This window comes from Thamnophis sirtalis, unplaced genomic scaffold (assembly GCF_051295495.1).
Source record: "Thamnophis sirtalis isolate CommonGarterSnake01/CBP01778 unplaced genomic scaffold, rThaSir2_p1.2 scaffold_14, whole genome shotgun sequence".
NCBI classification, from domain to species: domain Eukaryota; kingdom Metazoa; phylum Chordata; class Lepidosauria; order Squamata; family Natricidae; genus Thamnophis; species Thamnophis sirtalis.
Genome location: NW_028261394.1, coordinates 21483814 through 21502714, shown reverse-complemented (window position 1 = coordinate 21502714; position 18901 = coordinate 21483814). Strand labels below are relative to the sequence as shown.

The window sequence follows — 18901 nt, the reverse complement described above, 5'->3', positions numbered from 1 at the left end:
AAGAGTCCCACATGAACCCCACCAGCCCTGAAATCATGAAATCTCTGCTGAAGTGCACAGTATAATGACTAGGAGAAAAGGAAAAAACCCTCCCAGGGGAGAGGGGGCCTGGGGCTCCATCTTTACTCCATGCACAGAATCACAGATCCATCAAGGCAGGGAATGACCTGGGACATCCTTGGTGACAGCCTCAGCCAAAATCCCAGCAGGGGTGTCTACTGCACACACTCTAGCTAAGGCAGGTTTTCTGGGGGGCACCTCTATAAACACCCGTGAAGAAGAACAGTCCACCACCTCCTGAGGATCTGTCCTGCTGGCAAACAGCTCTCACAGTCAACCCAAAACCACTCTTGGTAACAGAAAGCCCTGGCTCCTTCATCTTCTGAACAGGCCTGGACAATTCTTTCCTGCCTGCAGAGTTCTCGTCTTCAGGCTAAAGAGACCCAGAGCTTCCACATCCTCCTTCCAGGCCCCAGATCACCTGTGGGACTCCCAGTACACTCTCCGCTGAGCCTGGGACCGCTGCCCACCCAGAGCTGCCCAAGATATCCTCCCTGCAGCCCGACCAAGGTAAAAGAAAGAGCACCTCTGGCTACTCTGGCTGCTGACACACAGAAGGAGCCTCAGGTTGCACCACTTTTCCTTCTCTCTGGTTGGGTTGGTTCCCATCCAAATGCAAGACGCTGCCTTTGTCCCTGTTGGACTCCCCACCACCTGCTTTGGCCTCTTCTTCAGCTTGTCAAGATCCTCCTGAACTCCGATTCCCTCCTCAGATGTTTTCTTTTCTACCTCCACAGTTCAACCCTGGGCTATATTTGTTCTTCTACTGGAACTCTCCCATCTTTGTGTTGTCCGCAAATATTTTGTAATGCCTCCTCCAGGCCATTTGTAAACATGGAGAAGAGCCCAGGGCCGAAAGAAACCCTCGCATAGCCACACAACAGCACTAATTGCTTAGACAGCTCTGGGTCCGGCTAATCATAGGATAATCCAGCAACATTTTGCCAGTTTTTCCATAAAAAACTCACCAAAAACTTCTTTAGTCACCACATCCACAATTCTCCTGTGGTCAACTGAAGTTTCAGTAGCAAATATAATTTGTCACGATTTGTTCTTGATAAATCCATGCTGACATCTGCTAAGCAATAGCATTCTTTTCCAAATGCTGACTGCTTAATAATTTGTCCCCAGATTTTGTCAGGACCAACATCAAGCGAACAGGACTTATCTAGGAAACTCCTGCCCTCCCCCTCCTCTTCCTGAAGCCAGCTCCACCCCCCTTCAGGGAGAAGAGCCGAGCCAAGCAGGAGCAGCCTGCCTTTCTCTCTCCTGCAGACCCAGCTGAAACCCTCTTCGCTCTTGGGAGACTAGTTCTTTGTACTTTGAAGGCCTTTCTGACACATTCAGACTCCTGCAAACTTCAGTTGCTGCTGTTGCTGCTGTCCTCACCTGGGGAATCAGAGAATCACCTTGGTGAATTGCCAGCAGTTTCCCCGGGATCTTTTGTTAAGGCCCCATGTGTGACAGGATGACACTTGCAGGAAAGGGGGAGATCGCAGTAAAAGACTGCTTTTGTCAGTCTGACCCCCTTGTCTGCCCCAGAGGGAGATGGCTACCACCCAATCCTGCTACTTCTTCTACAAAATTCAATCGGAAACACCCAGATAGACATCAACTCCCTTAACTGCAGAAGAGCTAAACATGCTAATCTGCATCCAGCGCCAGAGGCAACTAAGCTGGCTTCCCCCTCACCCCCCCACACACACCTCCACCACGTGCTGCATTATTGCCAATGTTGGGGGTTCCAAGAAGCGCGGCAGCAGCTGCCATCATCCCCCAGAACGTAGCGGTCCACTTCAGGTTGATTCTCCCAAGCTGGCTCTGGGCCAGAGGAGCCAGCCCCTTGGCCAGGGGAGGCTGCAAGGAGGCCACAGCTGCTTTCCTGGGCCCAGAAATACCCTCCCCCCAATTTGGCTGCACCCATCTGGGGTGCTGAAAGCTCTGGCGGATGCAGGCACCAGAATTTAACTCAGTGCAGAGCAAATGGGTGGGCGAAGGGAGGGGTCCTTCCACCAATCCGTTTTTCTGGATGATCTGAGAGCGAGAGGAGGCTCTTCTGGTCTCCCCCTCCCCATACTTTCTGGTCCCATTTTCCATGAGGGCTGTGCTTATGTGACACACTTGGCCAGCCAGTCATAAACCCAGCATGGCATCTGCACAGCACTCCAAGGTAAGATGATTAGATGGCTGTGTGGATTTGTGGTTCAGGACGTTGTGTGTTGTGTTGAGGGGGCAGCAGCCAGGCCAGGCGTTCTCCATCAACTCCCCTCTCTCTCTTTCTTCAGCATGAATCAGTTGGTTGGTCACACCCTCGCAGCAGCCCCACCTGCCCCCTCCCCAAACAGGTTGCTCCCCACCTTCAATCTTTCCTTTCCAGCACTGAGAAGCTTATGAGCCAGGAAGCTCCCCAGCTTCCTGCCGGCTTTTCACCCAGCTTTTTACAGCAATCCTGCCTCCTCTCCCCTCCCCCCCCCCGATCTCGAGGGGCAGCACAAAGCCTACAGCCATGACGGGCGGCCAGGTTGGACCCCCTCTTGGCTGAGAAGCAGAGCTTCAATGGCAAAGCTGCAGGAATCTTCCAGGAATTTGGCCACCCCAACCGCATCGTGGCTTATGTGCTCACATCTTCCGAAGCACGCAGTATTAAGAGGCCACGGAGGGCTGAGGCGAAGCCAGAATGAGCAGTGTCACCTCTTGCTGTGTGAGCCATTAACTGGGCATGCACACCCACGCACAGACACACCACTTGGAGCAAATGTCAGAGTGGAACCAATCCGAAAGCCCCCCCACCCCAAGGCCTGAGTTTGAAACCACGGAGCTGACAATTCAGCTGAAGCATAGGGCCAGCAAAAATGAGCCAAGAAAGAGCTGCCTCTGCAGGAAGCCTCCAGTCTGGCCAGAGAGGCCCCTCGACCACCTGCCTTTCTGGCACTAGCCAAAGCAGGGGAGGGGGAGCGTCATGGGCAGAAGGCAAGGAGCAGGGCCAGCTGTTGACCAATGAAGTGGCTGCCTCAGGACTGGACGGGTAGGTTCTTCCCTGGCACCGGATGGCCATCTAGGGCAGAGGCGGGCAGCTGTTGGACCAGATCAATTTCAGACCTCCCACATTTGTTGAATTGGCTGGACAGAGTCCCTGGCAACCCCTTTCCTAGAATCCTGGATCATCTCAGTTCTGTTGGAGCCATCACACAATGCAAAACGCCCTGGACTTTCCTGACCCACTTCCTAGAAGCCAGGAGAGCTGCATACAGGAATCCTCTTCTGGGTGCTCCAATGCTCCCCAAGAAAGTCACGGCCACAAATTCCTGGGCTGGGCTAAGACTAAGCACTCTGGACAGCAAGACCACAGCCAGAGGAGAATCCCCACCCCACTGAAGAATGAGGGGTTTGTCAAGGGTTACAGGACCTGCCCACAGCAGGCTTCCAGCCCCAAGCACACCAGAAACACTGAGCCCCACTTCAGGGAAGCCAAAGCAGACGGACTAAGCCACATGTGACACAAACCATAGCAGAAGCAAAGAGAGCTGCCCCAGGGGTGGCCAGCAGCCTCTCCCTGCAGCACACACCGGCTGCAGCTCCCCCACAGTGCAAAGGGACTGGAAGCAGAATTGGCCGCTCCAGACTCTGCACATGACAAGTAAGGCAGCTTCTGGCTTGAAGCCTCTGTCCCAGGGCCACGCTGGAGGCGGCTAGGTGCAAACTGCACATCAGAAGGCGAAGAGGCACCTCTCCTACCCCAAAGAGCCACAGGGACTCTTTCGGACTCCAGGCAGCAAACACAGACACTAAACACACATCAAAGCTAGCCGAAGCAAGTAAGGATGCAAGTAAGGACTTCTTCCTGCCTCTTGTCACCCACCTGGCCCTGGGGAAGCCCCTGTTTTCAGGGCATCTCTAACATCTTCCCTGGTGCCCTTCGGGAGGGCTAAAAGGTAGGCACACAAAGTGAGCGGGCAGCTGAGCAAGGAAGGCAGCCATGGGCCCCCCACCCAGCAAAGCTCAGCACCAACGGCCACCCCATGGAGCCTCCCTGGGCCCCTCTGCTCATCAATGCCCAAGACTTCCCAAGACAGAGAAGTCCTAAGGGTGCAGACTATCCACCTCCTCCTCCTCCTCGAGGCTGGGCTCTCCTGGGGTCCCCCTCCTTCCTCAGCTTTCAGGGCCCCAGCAGAGCCTTAAACTTGGGGAGGGCCAGGAGAGCCTTGTGCAGCCAGCTCCCCCACAGGCTCAGGAGCGAGCCGGGCAGCCTTTTCCAGCAGCTGCCAGCCCCAGAGATGGTACCTTCGACCCAGACCACCTGCCCTGGAATCCCCCCGGGAATCCGGGAAGAGGCAGCCGTTATCTTCAGGGCTGAAGCCGGGCGGCGGAGCGTCGCCAAGCCAAGCAGCGGCCACTCTGCAAGGGGGAAAGAGAGATTTCCAAACGGTGGGCACCAAGTCGCTGGGGGGTGGGGGAGTCTGTCCCAAAGCAGCCAAGTTGCTCCTCAGCCCCAAGTTTTGCCTGCTGCCCCCCGTCTCCCCCCAGCAGCCGCTCCCTCGGGGCCCCCTTAAGACACGAAGAGGCTCCTCGGGGCAGGCGAGCAACCGCCTCCTGCACACCCGGGGCTGCTCCCTCCAGAAGCGCCGGTCCCAACAACTTCTCCTCCGCCCGCCGGGCCGAGGTTGCCGAGCCAGCTGCGGTGGACCCGGCGGTCCCCGACCACCGGCCACCGCTCGCGGGCGGGCGAAAGCAGCCGAGCCGGTGAGCCTCGCCACCTTCGCGCGCCCGACGGGCCGGCAACCGGCTGAGAGCCGAGCAGCGCCGCTTCGTTTTCCGAGCCGGCCGGCTGTCCAGGCCGGCGGTCCCCTCCACACCTGCGGACAGGCGTGGGCGCCAAGCGGCTCCTGCTGCGCGCGGAGGCAGCGACGGCGCTCGAACGGCCCGGCTGGAGGGCGGCCGGCGCCGCGGAGCTCCGTGCTTGCCGCCCAGACAGCCTCCCCACTCCCCGCCCGCCCGCCGCCGCCTCACCTGTACCAGTCGAGGCCGTGGCCGTAGTTGCGGTCGAAGAAGTGGGGCTCGGTGCCCACGGCGCGGACGTCGGGGTGCGCCCGGAGCGCCTCCAGCAGGGCGCGGGTGCCCCCCTTCTTCACCCCGATGATCAGCGCCTGCGGCAGCCGCTTCTCGCCGCAGGCCGGCGTGGCCGTGGCGTCCGCCAGCTCATCGGCGGGGGCGGAGGTGTTGGCGTTGCCGCCGCCGGGGCTTTCGGCCGGTCGTCCGGGGACGGCGGTGGGAGGGGCTGATGGCGGTTGCCTGCGCGGCGGCAGCCGAGCTGCTCCGAGCCGGCACCGCTTCTGCTGCTGTGGAGCCCGGCGGCGGCGGCGGCGAGGAGGTCGGGGGCTGCGCGGGGCGGCCGGGGGCGGCGGGGGGCGGTGGGGCTGGCAGGGGGCGCGGCGGGGCTGGGGGAGCCCTGGGCGGCCAGCGGGGAGCGGAGGGTGCCGGGGCCGCCCATGAGGCTGTAGCAGGCGTAGGTCAGGCAGAGCGAGAGGCTGCACATGCAGAGCAGCTTGCGGGCGGGGGGGCCCTTAGGCGGGGGGGCCATGCCGCCTGCCCGCGCCCAGCCCCGACCGCATCGTGTCAGCCCGGCCGCCGCCCCCCCGGCTGCAGGGGCCGCTGCCGCCCTCCGCCCCGCCGCCGCCGCCGCCCGAGGGGAGCCCCGCATGGCACAGCCGCCCGCTGCCTCCCGCCCGCTGCCCGGGCGCCCCTGGCCAGTGAGCCGCACCGCCGGCCGGCCCAGGGTCCGCGCCGCGCCAGCTGCCCGAGCAGGGAAAGTTTGGGCCGGGGGTCGAGGCGGGGCGGGGCGGGGCCAAGCAGGACGCAAGGGGCGGCGGCGGCGCTTCGGCTGCTGAGGGCGGCCGGCCGGCTGGCCGCCTCCGTGAAAGGCTGGCGAGGGAAGCCCCGCCCCCCGCCCCGAGCTCCGCCAACCCTGCGCAGGCAACCTTGCAGGGGCGGGGCGGCGGGCGGCGCGGGAAGCCGAGGCGGGCGACGGGTTCCGGGGCTCGTGCAAAGTGCGGCGGCAGCTGCAAAGCCCCGCGCGGCTTGTGCTCCCTGGTGCAAAGAGGATCTTGGCCAGCCTCCCCTCCGCCGCTGGGCCGCCTCCTGCCTTCCCCGGGAGCTGCGAGGGCTGGCGGCAGCCCCGGCCTCGGGAGGGCCTGGCGGGCAGAGCTTGGCCGAATGGGGCGCCTCCCAGCCCAGCGTCCGGGATGCTCCGCTGGATCCACGAAGCGCCCGGCGAGGAAGGCGCGTCAGGCGGAAGGGCTGGCAGGTCCTTGGCTGGGCTGCTGGCTGCTTTCCTGGCCTGCAGATGCAAGTCAGAGCTGCTCTCGGGTGGGCAAGCCACGAGCCGCCCTTTGCTCACCAAGGAGGCTTCCCTTCTGAGCTGCTGCTGTCATTGGAAGCCTCCGGATTGTGGAGTCGGCTGCCCCAGACCCTCGTGGGCCGAAGTGGACAGGCCTGCCTCCTGCTGCTGGGTGGGGCAAAGAGCTTCTCCGGGCAGGCGAGGGGGATTGGCGGTGGCCCAGGAGCCCCCCCCTCTTCCTTCACCTTCCCATACTGCCTGAGTGGGGAGGAGGGGGTCAGTAGTCCTGCTCCCTCCTCCCCCACCAGCTCCAGGCTCTCTGCAGTTCTTCCCCCTTTGATTATCTCCTCTGACCTGCAAAAGAGGTCAGGATGAAAAAACAGCCTGAGACTCCCCTGAAAGGCCCAGCAGAGATAGGTTTGAGCTGGGGGCTTCCAGGCAGCGGATCCCTCCTGGCCCTTCCATCCTGTCACTCAAAGTGCCTCTCATCAGCAGCCCCAAGGACTTGGGAATCCAGCCAGGAGGGTTGGCAGAAAGTTCCTTTTCTAGAAATGAGAGAGAGGGCGATCAGTGCGGGGGTTTAATTTTGTAATTTACCCAATATTCCTGATGGCCCTGCAACTTCACAGGTGCCTGGCCCTCTCTGCCTCCCCCCTCTCCAAGCCCATTGGGCCACTGAAACCGAGGGATTTTGTTCCAAGCAGACCCACCCAATGGTTTGTTCCAGAAAAAAGCAGGAATGGAGCTGGTCCCATCAAGGGGGCAAAATATTTCAGGGCCTTCAGCTCTCCTGCTCTGGGATGGCTTCTTTGGCTTTAAAAGTCCCCTCATTCCCACAGATGTGAGCAGGTCCCGAGCTGGACCCGATTCAGCCTGTCCAAGGAACATTTTCCCAATAGGATGGTGCCTGTGTCCAGACAAGCCTGTCCATCATCATCCCATCCATTACGGAGTCTTAGGCAGCTGTCTGGCACTCGGACAATCTTCTCTGCTTCCAGAGAGAGAAGACAAACACTGCCGGGAGTCATCCATGTGCTGTTAATGTCCAGAGGCCTCAATATCCTTGTTCAGCCATTTCTTGAAGAGCCCCAGTTGCCTGGAGGGCAGGTAGAACCTGTGGGGGGTACCAGATATAGAAATTGTCCCATACAAACACCCCCTCCCACAAAGAGGAGAACACGGCCAATCAATCCTACTGTGATTGCCCTGAAAAGCTGCTCCAGAAAGATGCCCAGTTTGGGAGGGGGGGGGAAACCAAAGGGCCGCACCCCCCTGCAGGGTCTGGAAAGTTCCACAGTGACCAGTTGAGGACAAGGCTGGCTTTGGGCCTAAGCCTGAATGAAAAGAGCTGTTCAGAATCCGTCTCCTCCAAATCAGCCTGGTAAGTCTATCTCCCAGAAAGGCCTTCTGGACAAACCAGGCCAGGAGGGAGCAGCCCATCCAAGGGAGCAAGCCGCCTAAGCCGAGTTGACTCTGTGGCTCATGGAAGCCCCGGTGGCACTTGCCACAGCCTGCTTCCAACTCTGGTCTGCAGCTTTTAGGAAGCTGGGGGAGAAAGCAGAGGGCAGGTTATCCCCTCTCCCCAAGAAATGAAAGGAGGCTGTTATCTACCATCCCGGTTCTACTTAAGTTGGGAGCTGGCATCCAAACCCTTCCCGGGTGGGGGGGTGGCAAGTACTGAAAGGTAGCAGATAAAAGCAAGAAGGACTAGGGAGGGCAGAAGTTGTGGACCAAGGGAACCATCCGCTCCAGAAAAGGCAGAGACCCTGGATCAGGCAGCTGCCCTGGGGTGACAGTGGAGAGGAGGGACAGAGATAGAAAATGGTTCATTTTTCCTTTTGAATTGACCATTTTGAGCCAGGCCTTTGATTGGGTAGATTTGGAACACATCAAAGTTAGTGGGACCGTCGGAATAGTTGCTTGTGCTTCTGAAGAGCCTGTAGAGGGGACAGGCTGGAGTGGAGGAAAAAGAAGGTTCAGAATAGAAAAAAAGGAGCAGCCCTTATAACAGAAAAACGACTTGTGAATATTGATGACCAGAAGTAGAATGAAAGACAAGGGAATCGAAACGGTTGAGGCAATGAGGGGTCTTCAGAAAAGCTGTGGGGGACCCATGAGGACGGGTCGAGATGACCAGGCGGCCACCAGGGTTGGGGACACCCAGCTTCCTGCCCCAATTCAGCAAAAGAAGACTGTCTCGATGTGTGCAACCCATTGCAGGCGCTAAGAGGTCCTTGACGAAATCTCTCTCTGATTTCACCGCAGCCCAAAGAAGCCCTTTGAGCCCAGCCACAGCCAGTCTTGGGTGCCACCGGTGCTCTTCGAGGTGGGCAGACGAGCAGCCCGTGGCCTTTCTGATCATGCCAGGGGTGGTGTTGGGAAGGGAAATGCGGCTGGCAGTTGGCGCAACCGTCTGCTTCATGCAGCTTCCCTATGCTCCAGTATTATCCATGAATGCCTCTTCATCGGACGGGCACTGTGAGAGCTGCCAGTGAGCCCAGTGGTGCCTTCCAAGCGAGCAGTGTTTGGGACCCTCCCCCTCAGTGCTGGCAGATTCATCCTTTGGCCAGTCAAAGGGTAAAGAGACCCATGGAGGAAGGGCGGCCACCAAGGTCTGGTGCAGGGCTTGTGAAGCAAACCCCTCCCTGTGGTCATCCCAAGCACAGCAAGGCCCAATGGCGTCCCCTCACTCTATCCCCAAAGCCCCCCCCCCGTGGGATAAGGGGTCTGAAGCCAAAGCCAAGCAACCCGCCAGTGTTGTGCTGTGTGGCTGCCAAAAGCCCCTTGCCCCAGGGGGAGGGAAGACCCCCAGCCTCGGGGGAGGGGACATTCTTGGTGCGGAGCCCCCAAGTGCACCTCGCCACTTCATCCCCAAGAGGCTACGGAGGGCGGCAGACAAGACAAGCCGGGAGCCGATTAATTTTTTGACTGCGGTGACAGCTGCCTGCTCTTTTGGCCATTGCAGTAAATAAATGAAGCCTTTTGCAGCTCAGCAACAGGCAGGAGTCTTGCTTCATCTTGTTTCTGCCGCTGATTTATGACATAGCCGGTAATTTAAACATCTCTGGAGATCTCGGGAGTCGCTGCTTAGTACAGCATGGAAGGGAGAGGCTTCCACTCTTCTGGCAATAGCGCCCCCACCTGACGCCCTGAGACTCTGCGCCTCGCGGGAGAACCCAGCCACTCGGGGAAGCTGAGCTTCAGCGAAGAAAGACATCTCCCACCCCGCTGCCTTCCCCACATCTCTTGCAGGCTCTGGGGGGGCTTGGGGAAGCCTTATTCTGCAGGGCTGGCCCAGAACCATGTGCCACCCATGTGCCAGGGCAGTTGGGCCAAAGAGCCCTTCCACTGCCAGCCTGTCAGCCAGCAGGTGTGGGGGAAGCTGAGCTGTCCTGGGGAACCCTCAGCCGTTTTCTCCCTCGAGTGCGCCTGGCAGCAAGATCCAGGGAGGGCCTCTCTCCCAGCACCTGGTCCCCCCCAACTTCCTCCATGCTTCAGTGCCAATCCCAGAGGGCAGGGCATGACCAAGCTGGCACAGCCTGCCTCCAGCTGGGTTCCAAAGCCTCCCTTGCAGGATGGGGGGCTGCCTGGCAAAGCTGCTGTCTGGCCAGCTCTCGTCCGCAGGCGAGCAGCACTGCTCAATGAAGAGCCCCCCCCCAAACCATGGGGCTGCACCCCATTGAGCTCTTGGGGCTTGGATGGGGATCATTCCGAGGTGGTGCAGTGGTTAGAGTGCAGTACTGCAGGCTACTTCAGCTGACTGCTAGTTCGGCTGTTCAAATCTCACCGGCTCAGGGTTGACTCAGCCTTCCATCCTTCCGAGGTGGGTAAAATGAGGACCCAGATTGTTGTTGGGGGCAATATGCTGACTCTGTAAACCGCTTAGAGAGGGCTGAAAGCCCTATGAAGCGGTATATAAGTCTAACTGCTATTGCTATTGCTATTCTCCAACTGTGGGGTTTTCCTATCCGGCCTATAGCCCCTCCTCTCTCTTCACTTCTTCCCTGGGCTGTAGGATTCCAGCAGATGGGTGCTGCTCCCAGAGGTAGCCGGGCAGAAGGAGGTTGGGGGAGGGGGTAGCAGGGTCTGGATAAAGGTGGTCCCTGAAGTTCTCTCTGGTTCAGTTGTGGGCTTTCCTGCGTCCCCATCAGCCCTACCAGCTTCCTTCCACAAATGAGATGGATCTCCTCCTGGGGGACTGGTAACACCCCATGGAATTGATCCCGATCCTGCTTCCCGTGGCTTCTTTCGCTAGTCTGGCTGGTCTGGCTTGAGCCCTTCCCCCACCTGAAGGCCCTGCAGATGTGCAAGGTTGCCTGGCCCAGTGGGCACCACTCTCTGATTAGAGGCCTGGAGGGCTGCAGATGGTTCCAGCTGCCCTCAGCTGGCTGGCATTCACACTCTGACGTCCTGGCCTTTCCAGACTGAGCTCAGCTGGGGGAGGAGGAGCCCAACTTTTCATAGGCCCCGAGGCTGCTTGGCTCATCAGTCCTAGAATGGTAGGATTAGAAGGGACCTTGAAGGTCTTGTCCAGCCCCTGCCCGGGGCTCGGATGCCCGGATGCCCATGCTGCAGAGTAATGGCCGTGCAACCTTGGTGTGAAAACATTGGGGGAAGGAGCTCCCCTGACTCTGGGAGGCAGACAACCATTCCACTCTCTGCCACTCTCCAGCTCTCACCACCTGGACAGTCTCCCTTTTTGATATCCCTCTAACGCTTCTCCCCACTGGCTCTGCCCTCCTCTTAGCCTTGAGCCAAATATGCCCAGAGCCTCAAGAAGAAAAAGAAGAAGAGGAGGAGGAGAGTTGGGAGGGACCTTGTAGGTCATCTAGTCCAACCCCCTGCTCAAGCAGGAGAACCTATGCCATTTCTGACAGACTGCTGTCCTTCAAGCACTGGGAGACTATCATGTTGTGCATCCCCACGAACTTCTCTTTCTTAGGCAAAAGAAACCCAGACCAGGAATTCCGGCCCAGCTCCAGGCCTTCCTTCAGCACACATGCAGCAATCCAGAGCTTCTCTCTCTCTTCATGGCATCACAGAGTTGAAAGAAGCTTTGGGGTCTTTCCGATCTAGGCAGACTGCGATCCTGCATCCTCTCAGCCTCTCCTCTTTGGGCTGCACAGGTCCAGGTCCCCCGATTCACCTTCAGAGGGCTCGGCTCCCTCTTTTGCTGCCTTCTCTGCCTTCTTTCCCATCCCTTGGCATCCCTCTTGCCTTGTGGCAACAAATCAGAGACCCAGAGTGGGAGGCCCCTGAGATTGTCATGGGACACTCATTCCTCGCCCAACTGGCCCAAGAATCCTTCTGTGCTGCATTCTTGCTAAGCTCCTGACCACATTGGCTGGATGAAGCCCGGCTGCTCTTGGGATCCAGGAGCTCACCTGGCCCAGGTGGTGCACAGGGAGACCTGGCCACGGGAGCTGTGGCCGTTCTGCTTGAAGGGACTTTCTGCCACTTCTGGATACAGCCCCCAGAAGGGAGGGACCCGATGCAGCCAACCTTGCTTGCTTTGGCTCGTAGGCTGGGCTGCCTCCAGCCTCCTTTGCTGCTCTTGGAGCTGACCAGGCAGCAGGTGAGATGCCTCCGACTTCCCTCCTGAAGTTATGGGTGACCCAACACTGGAGCTATTTGAGAAGAGACTGGACAGCCATTTGCTTGAAGTTGTAGAGTCTCCTGCTCGAGCAGAAGGTTGGACTAGAAGACCTCCAAGGTCCCTTCCAACTCTGTTATTCTGAAGGGCCTGCAAAATTCTGGATTATAATACAGTGAAATTCGATGGAAGAGTTGAAGATATCCAGCAAAAATGGAGGTTAGAGTCCTAAAAACCCAGGGGAGAAATGAACAAAGAGGCAAGATAATAGTGGATACTGACGGTGAACTGAGTGTGGTTGGAGATGGAAACAGTGGAACATGGAAAGGGAAGATAGAGGAAAGGAGCTCTACCCCAGATTTCAAAAAAGAGAAGAATTGATGGATTTAAGGAGAGAAACTTTGACAAAAACACTACTGATAACTAAAGATAAGCTGATTAAAGAAGCTGATGGAGGGTCTCGAGATTTTACAAGATATGTAAAAAGCAACAAGTTGCAAAGAGAAATCCACACAAATTTGATTAAGGAAATAACCAGAAGACTAATTCCACAAATGGCAAAAGACATAAGACTGCACTATTACTGGAAAGACACAGATTGAGATATGAAAACTAATAACAAAATATTAATCAAATTTAGTTAAAATTAGAGCATTATGTTAAAAATGAAGTGATGATGGATATAGTTAGATAAATAATTGATAATGATAACAATGTACACATATGTATTGGTTGGATAAGCGGAAATTTGGTATGAATTCTAAATGGTGATCATAAAAGGAAGTTTAGAAACTCTGTTATGTATGAAAGCTTATGATATTTTTAAAAAAAGTAAGTTAAATTTAATTAAACTAAGACCAAAAATATATATGAAATGATGATGGATATTGTTAAATAAGTGATTGATAAAGATTTGTGATTGTGATTTGTGATTTATTGACATTTGTAGGCCGCCCTTTTCCCTGAGGGGACTCAGGGCGGCTCACATAAAATCAGGGAAGGGGAAATACAGACAATAACAAAGACACATATAATAAAAACAGTAACCAACATGCATAATAATGTAATATTTGTATTGACATGATAAAAGGAAAATTGGATATAAATTGTAAACAGTGATTTAAGAAAGGAGGTCTAGAAACTTTGTTATTAAACATAATTAATTTTTATTTAGAAAGTTATAAATATGTAATGTTGCTGGACGATATTGAAAATAGATAATGGAATGCCATGCGGTTTTGCTTTTAATTTTGGAATATTTTATATAAAGGGACGTAAAAACAATTATAGTCATATGAAGATTGAGGTATGATGATAGTAATATATATATATAAATATATTTGATTTAAAATGTATAACATGATGTGAATTGTAGGTGATGACTGTGAAAGAGATGCACGAAAGCTCTTTGTAACCAATTGACATACTTTTTACAATTTGTAATGGAAGATATTTTTGTGGTGTTTGTTGTGTTTTGTCTATTTGTGTTTATTCAAAAATAAAAATAAAAAAAATGTTTCCTTACCTGTTCAGTGGGCGTGGCTTGGTGGTCATGTGACCGGATGGGTGTGGCTGCACAACTGACACACAATGCAAAAGCAGCTAGACTTCACACAAAATGCCCCCTGCAACAAGCAGGAACCTCACAGACAATCAGACACAGCTGATTGTCACACAGTTGATCAGTAGTAAAAAAAAGTTTTAAAAAATGTTTTTTAAAAGTTCCAATGAGCACGGTTCAGTTCATTGTCGCACAGCTGATCGTCGGAACTTTAAAGCATTTTTAACTACCTGTTTGGGCGAATAGGCAATTTAAAAAAGCTTTAAAAAGTTTTTTTAAAGTTCCGACGATCAAAATCCTCAGAACTTTTTTTTACTTTCTAAAGCATTTTTTACTACCGGTTCTGGTGAACCGGCCCAAATCGGTAGCATCTCACCCCTGCTGGAGCCCTTCCAGTTGCCCAGAAGGAACCACTCCCTGCCCTGCCCTTCTTCTCTTTCCCATCACCCTTCCTGCATTTGCCTTCTGTCTGTTGCTGATGCTTCCTCCCCGCTTGATTAGCAGCTGAATTCTCCTCACTGCCTCAGCCAGCAGCTCCGTCTTCATGGGTCCTCTGGCCGAGGGCAGCACCCAGGAGTGAAACGGGGGAGTTTTGCCAGGGAGTTTTCCGGGAGAGGAAGGGTCAGTCTGCCCCAAGTGGGTTTAAGAGGGGCTATGAACACAGGGGGGAGGGGGCTGGAAACTGGCCCTCTATGGAACCCCCAAAACCTTGCAGGCATGCAGCCTGGGCAAGAGATGGTGGTGGCAGCAGCTTTGAAGTGTCTTAAGAGTTGGTGTCCCCACAAGGCAGGACCAATGGACTAAAATGGCAGAAAGGGCCATGCAGGTCAGCTGTGTGCAGCCGGGGCCAATAGGAGCTGCCAGCCAGGGAAACAGGCGGCCTTGGGAAAGGGAGAGCCTGTGAAAGCCTTGAGCAAGGGGGCAGGTGAGACCTCTGGGGCCACTTCCAGCTCTGAAACTCTGGGATTGTCTTGTGCCTTGGAGGGAAGGCAGGTGTCCTCCTGGCTGGTCCCCAGAGGCGGCCTTTGTCCCTGGAGGCTCAGCAGAGAAGCTGAAGGGCACAGAGGCCTCTCTTTGCAGGCAGAGCTTGGGGGGGGGGGGAGCAGAGGAGGGAGGCAGGAGACATCGCAGAGAGATGAGGGGCACCTTGGAGGCCAGGTAGCTTGAATGGGTCAGAAAGGGATCCATCCTGTTGGAGCTCAGTGGGAAACACTTGGACATGGAAGGAGACTGCTGAGCCCGTCTGTCATCCCAGCCTCTCCAGAGAAAAGCAAGGACTCTCAGCGCCGGAGGATCGTGAAACCAAAGCCCTCCATTGAGGAGGAAGAGGAGGAGGCCGGGCTGCTGGAGGCCGGGGCAAAGGCAGGGCACCAAATAAGGGCCTGTGAGAAGCTGCCGTATCCCTGACAGAGTGGAAAGATTATTAGGGATCTTCACTCCAACAAATGGCTCTTCATTCATGCTTATCTACCTGGGGACAAAGGAGACCAGCAGAAGAAGACAAACCCTTCAGGGGAGAAGAAGTCACAATAAAGGCCTGCCTGGAGAGCTGAAGGGGCTGAAGGTGGAGATGTATGACTGGCCAAAAAGACAAGGCCCCCGACTAGCGTGGTTGGGAAAATAGGCCTGGCCTGAGGGGGCTTTCTGCCCAGCCAGAAGGGAGGACAAGCCCAGGGAAGGGCTGGGCATGAAGAGCTCGGCTGCATGGCCATGGAAGTGGTGCAAGGCAAGGAGGAGCCTGGAGGGCAGCAGGAAACCCAGAAAACGGGGGCTTCTCCCATCTCCACAGCAAAGGAGGCAGGCCCCGGCCTGGGCAGGCAAGAGCAGCAACCAGAATCAGAGCAAAGGAAATGTGCCTGACAGGCATACGGAAGCAGGGTTGGGTGAGATCATGATGGGATGAAGACATTCATGAGCTCGAATATGGAGACCCTCTTGAAGCAATCTCGATAAGGTTCAGAGAGCAGGAGGAAGCATGACACCATCAGCAGACATCATTGGTGGCCACCTGCCCCTTCCGAGCAGACCGGTGGCTCTCCTCCAGTCCCCTCACTCCCTTCCCAAATCAACTCTCCGTGTGAGCAAGCCTTGGGGGTAATAGGAGGCTTTGGCTACCTCAGGTATTTGCTAAAAACCTGGACTAGAAGAAAAACTTAGCCAGGGGACTACCCCCCCCCCCGCCCATATAACCACTCCAGCCACTTCGGACTCTGGGCCTTTGCCCCCCCCCTTTACCTTGTGTCTCTGGACCTAGAAGAGGGAGAGGGACTGTGGAATTCTCCCTCCTTGTTTACTATCATTGGCTCCCGACCACGATTTCTGCACTATCCCACTTGAGTGGTACTTTCTGTTAAGATCTGCGCAATGTTTGTGTATGGAGAGTGTATTGGGTGATTGCTGGTTGAATGAACCCACATAATTTTAACTATTTTTTACTATACTATTGTATTTTTATATGTTTTAATGGATTTTAGTGGGGTATGTATGAGAGAGTGATTGAGAGTGCATCTAAGAGGATTGAGGGCGCAGCCGGGTGCCTCCCCCACTGACTGCACAAGCAGAAGTAGTAGGGGGGCCCAGGCCTACCCCTCATCCTAGAATGAGTGATAGATGTGTCCTGCCGGCGGAGCGGGGGGCCGTGGGAGGGGGGCAAGGGCCTTCTGGGACGGGGGCGGGTTGGAGCATTCCAGTCATGTGGGGGAGAAGCAGATACGACGGGGGCTACAGGGCTAGCCATTACCAGGGAAGGAGGGCTCGCTATGTCACAGCTATCCCTCGTTCCGGCCCTCTAAGCTCAATTCAAAGACCAGGTGGCAGGAGAAGCCAGGGCCCTGGTCTCAGGTTGCTGTTGCTAAATGCCAGGTCTGTGATCCAGAAAGCTCCCCTCATCCGGGACTTAATACTTGGGGGCAGACCTGGCATATATTACTGAGACCTGGCTGAGCCATGAGGAGGAGTCCCCCTCTTCGAAATGTGCCCAGAAGGGTTTCAGGTGCTCCATCAACCACGACACCAGTGAAGGGGTGGGGGAGTGGCAATTATTATCCGGGAATCTTTAGCACCTCGCAGGAGCCCTGCTCTGGAGATTGTTGGGTGTGAGTCCCTTCTTGTGAAGTTGGACCTAGGGGTTCAAGTGGGCTTGTTGTTGGTGTACCTACCTCCAAGCTGCGTTACAACAGCCCTACCTGCGCTCCTGGAGTCAGTAGCCGGGTTGGTGATTGAGTTCCCCAGACTCAAAGTACTGGGGGACTTTAATCTGCCCTCATTAGGCGAACGCTCTGATGGGGCCCAGGAGTTCATGGCTTCCATGACTGCCACGGACTTGACCCAAGTAATCCAGGGTCCGACTCATAGAGCGGGACACACGCTTGACCTAGTGTTTCTCTCGGGGCAGTGGAGACGTGATCTCGAGTTAAGGGAAATAGACATCTCGCAATTGTCATGGTCGGATCACTTCCTGTTGAGGCTTGATTTTTGGAAGCTACTCCCCCACCGCAGGGAGGTGGAACCTATTAAGTGGTTCCGCCCCAGACACCTGATGGACCTGTTGAATTTTCAGAAGGAGCTTGGGGAGATACCTGACTCTCTTGCCCACAATGCGGCAGAGTCCCTGGTCGCCGCTTGGAACATAGTGGCGATTGGGGCCCTGGATCGGATTGTGCCTTTGCGGCCTCTCCGCAGCAGTGGATCCAGGAGGGCTCCTTGGTTTACTGAGGAACTCCGGGAGATGAAGCACCAAAAGAGATGCCTAGAGCAACGCTGGAGGGCTAGTAACTCCGAATCCGACCGAACACTGCTAAGAGCCTTTATTAGGACTTATCTCGTGGCGATACAGGCGGCAAAATGTGTGCATTTTTCCGCTCATATTGCGTCCGCAGAATTTTGCCCAGCCGCCCTGTTTAGGATAACCCATTCCCTCCTGAATGGGGGGGAAATGGGGGATGCCTTGCAGCTGAGGGGTTTATTCAGTTTCTGTCGGACAAAATCGCTCAGATTTGGACAGGCCTGGACTCCATTTGGACAGAACCAGCCGAGATGCCGAGGGAGGGTCTTGCTCAGACTTTCTGGAATGAGTTCCAGCTTGTCACCCCTAATGAAGTGGACAAGGCCATGGGAGCGATGAGTGCCTCCACCTGTTTACTGGATCCATGCCCCTCCTGGCTGGTCTCGACCAGCAGGGAGGTAACACGAGGCTGGCTCCAGAGAATTACAAACACCTCCTTGATGGAGGGATCCTTTCCACGGCCTCTTAAGGAGGTGGTGGTGAGGCCCCTTCTCAAGAAGCCCTCTCTGGACCCAGCTATTTTTAAAAACTATTGCCCAGTCTCCAACCTCCCGTTCTTAGGGAAGGTTGTTGAGAAGGTGGTGACCCTCCAACTCCGACGGACCTTGGATGAAGCAGATTATCTAGACCCTTTCAAGTCTGGTTTCAGGCCTGGTTACTCCACCAAAACCGATTTGGTCACTGGGCGAGATCATCCGCCGGCACGGGATTAAATACCATCAGTATGTTGATGATACTCAGTTGTATCTGTCTGCCCCATGCCAACTCAGTGAAGCGGTGGAAATGATGTGCCAGTGCCTGGAAGCTGTTAGGGTCTGGATGGGAGTGAACAAACTGGCACTCAATCCTGACAAGACCAAATGGCTGTGGATGTTGCCCCCTAAGGACAGTCCATCCAGTCCATCCTTAACCCTGGGGGGAGAAAAATTGCCCCCCCCCTCAGAGAGGGTTCACAATTTGGGGGTCCTCCTGGACCCACAGCTGACCTTGGAACACCACCTGTCGGCTGTGACCGGGGGGGCCTTTGCCCAGGTTCGCCTGGTGCACCAATTGCAGCCCTATTTGGACCGGGAGGCACTTCAGACAGTCACTCATGCCCTCGTCATCTCAAGACTGGATTACTGTAATGCGTTCTACTTGGGGCTGCCCCTGAAAAGTGTTCGGAGACTGCAATTAGTCCAGAATGCAGCCATGCGAGCGATACTGATTTTTGGATATTTTTGCAGCTCGCGGAGGATATCACACCTATCCTCCGCGAGCTGCACTGGCTGCCCATTGGTCTCCGAGCACAATTCAAGGTGCTGGTCATCACCTTTAAAGCCCTACATGGCCTAGGACCCGGGTATCTGCGAGACTGTCTTCTGCCACATACCTTCCTCAGACCAATAAGATCGCACAGGATGGGCCTTCTCCAGGTGCCGTCAGCGGGACAATGCCGGCTGGCGATGCCTAGGAGTAGGGCCTTCTCTCGCCGCTCCGGCCCTGTGGAATGAGCTGCCCCCTGAGATCCGGGCCCTACCCACTCTCATGGCCTTTCGCAAAGCCATTAAAACCTGGCTTTGCCGGCAG

General features: G+C 55.6%; 1 protein-coding gene across 1 annotated transcript in view; it reads right to left on the bottom strand.

Moving 5' to 3' along the window:
• LOC106538226 (heparan sulfate glucosamine 3-O-sulfotransferase 2) overlaps positions 1 to 17178 on the bottom strand; it is a 107147-nt gene extending 89969 nt beyond the window's left edge. Inside the window, exons 1-2 of the mRNA XM_087729257.1 lie at positions 17127 to 17178; positions 5068 to 5602 (exon numbers count right to left, since the gene is read on the bottom strand). Of these exons, the coding sequence (XP_087585383.1) occupies positions 5068 to 5602; positions 17127 to 17178 (587 nt within the window). The remainder of the gene's footprint in view (positions 1 to 5067; positions 5603 to 17126) is intronic.
• Positions 17179 to 18901: the final 1723 nt, after the last annotated feature.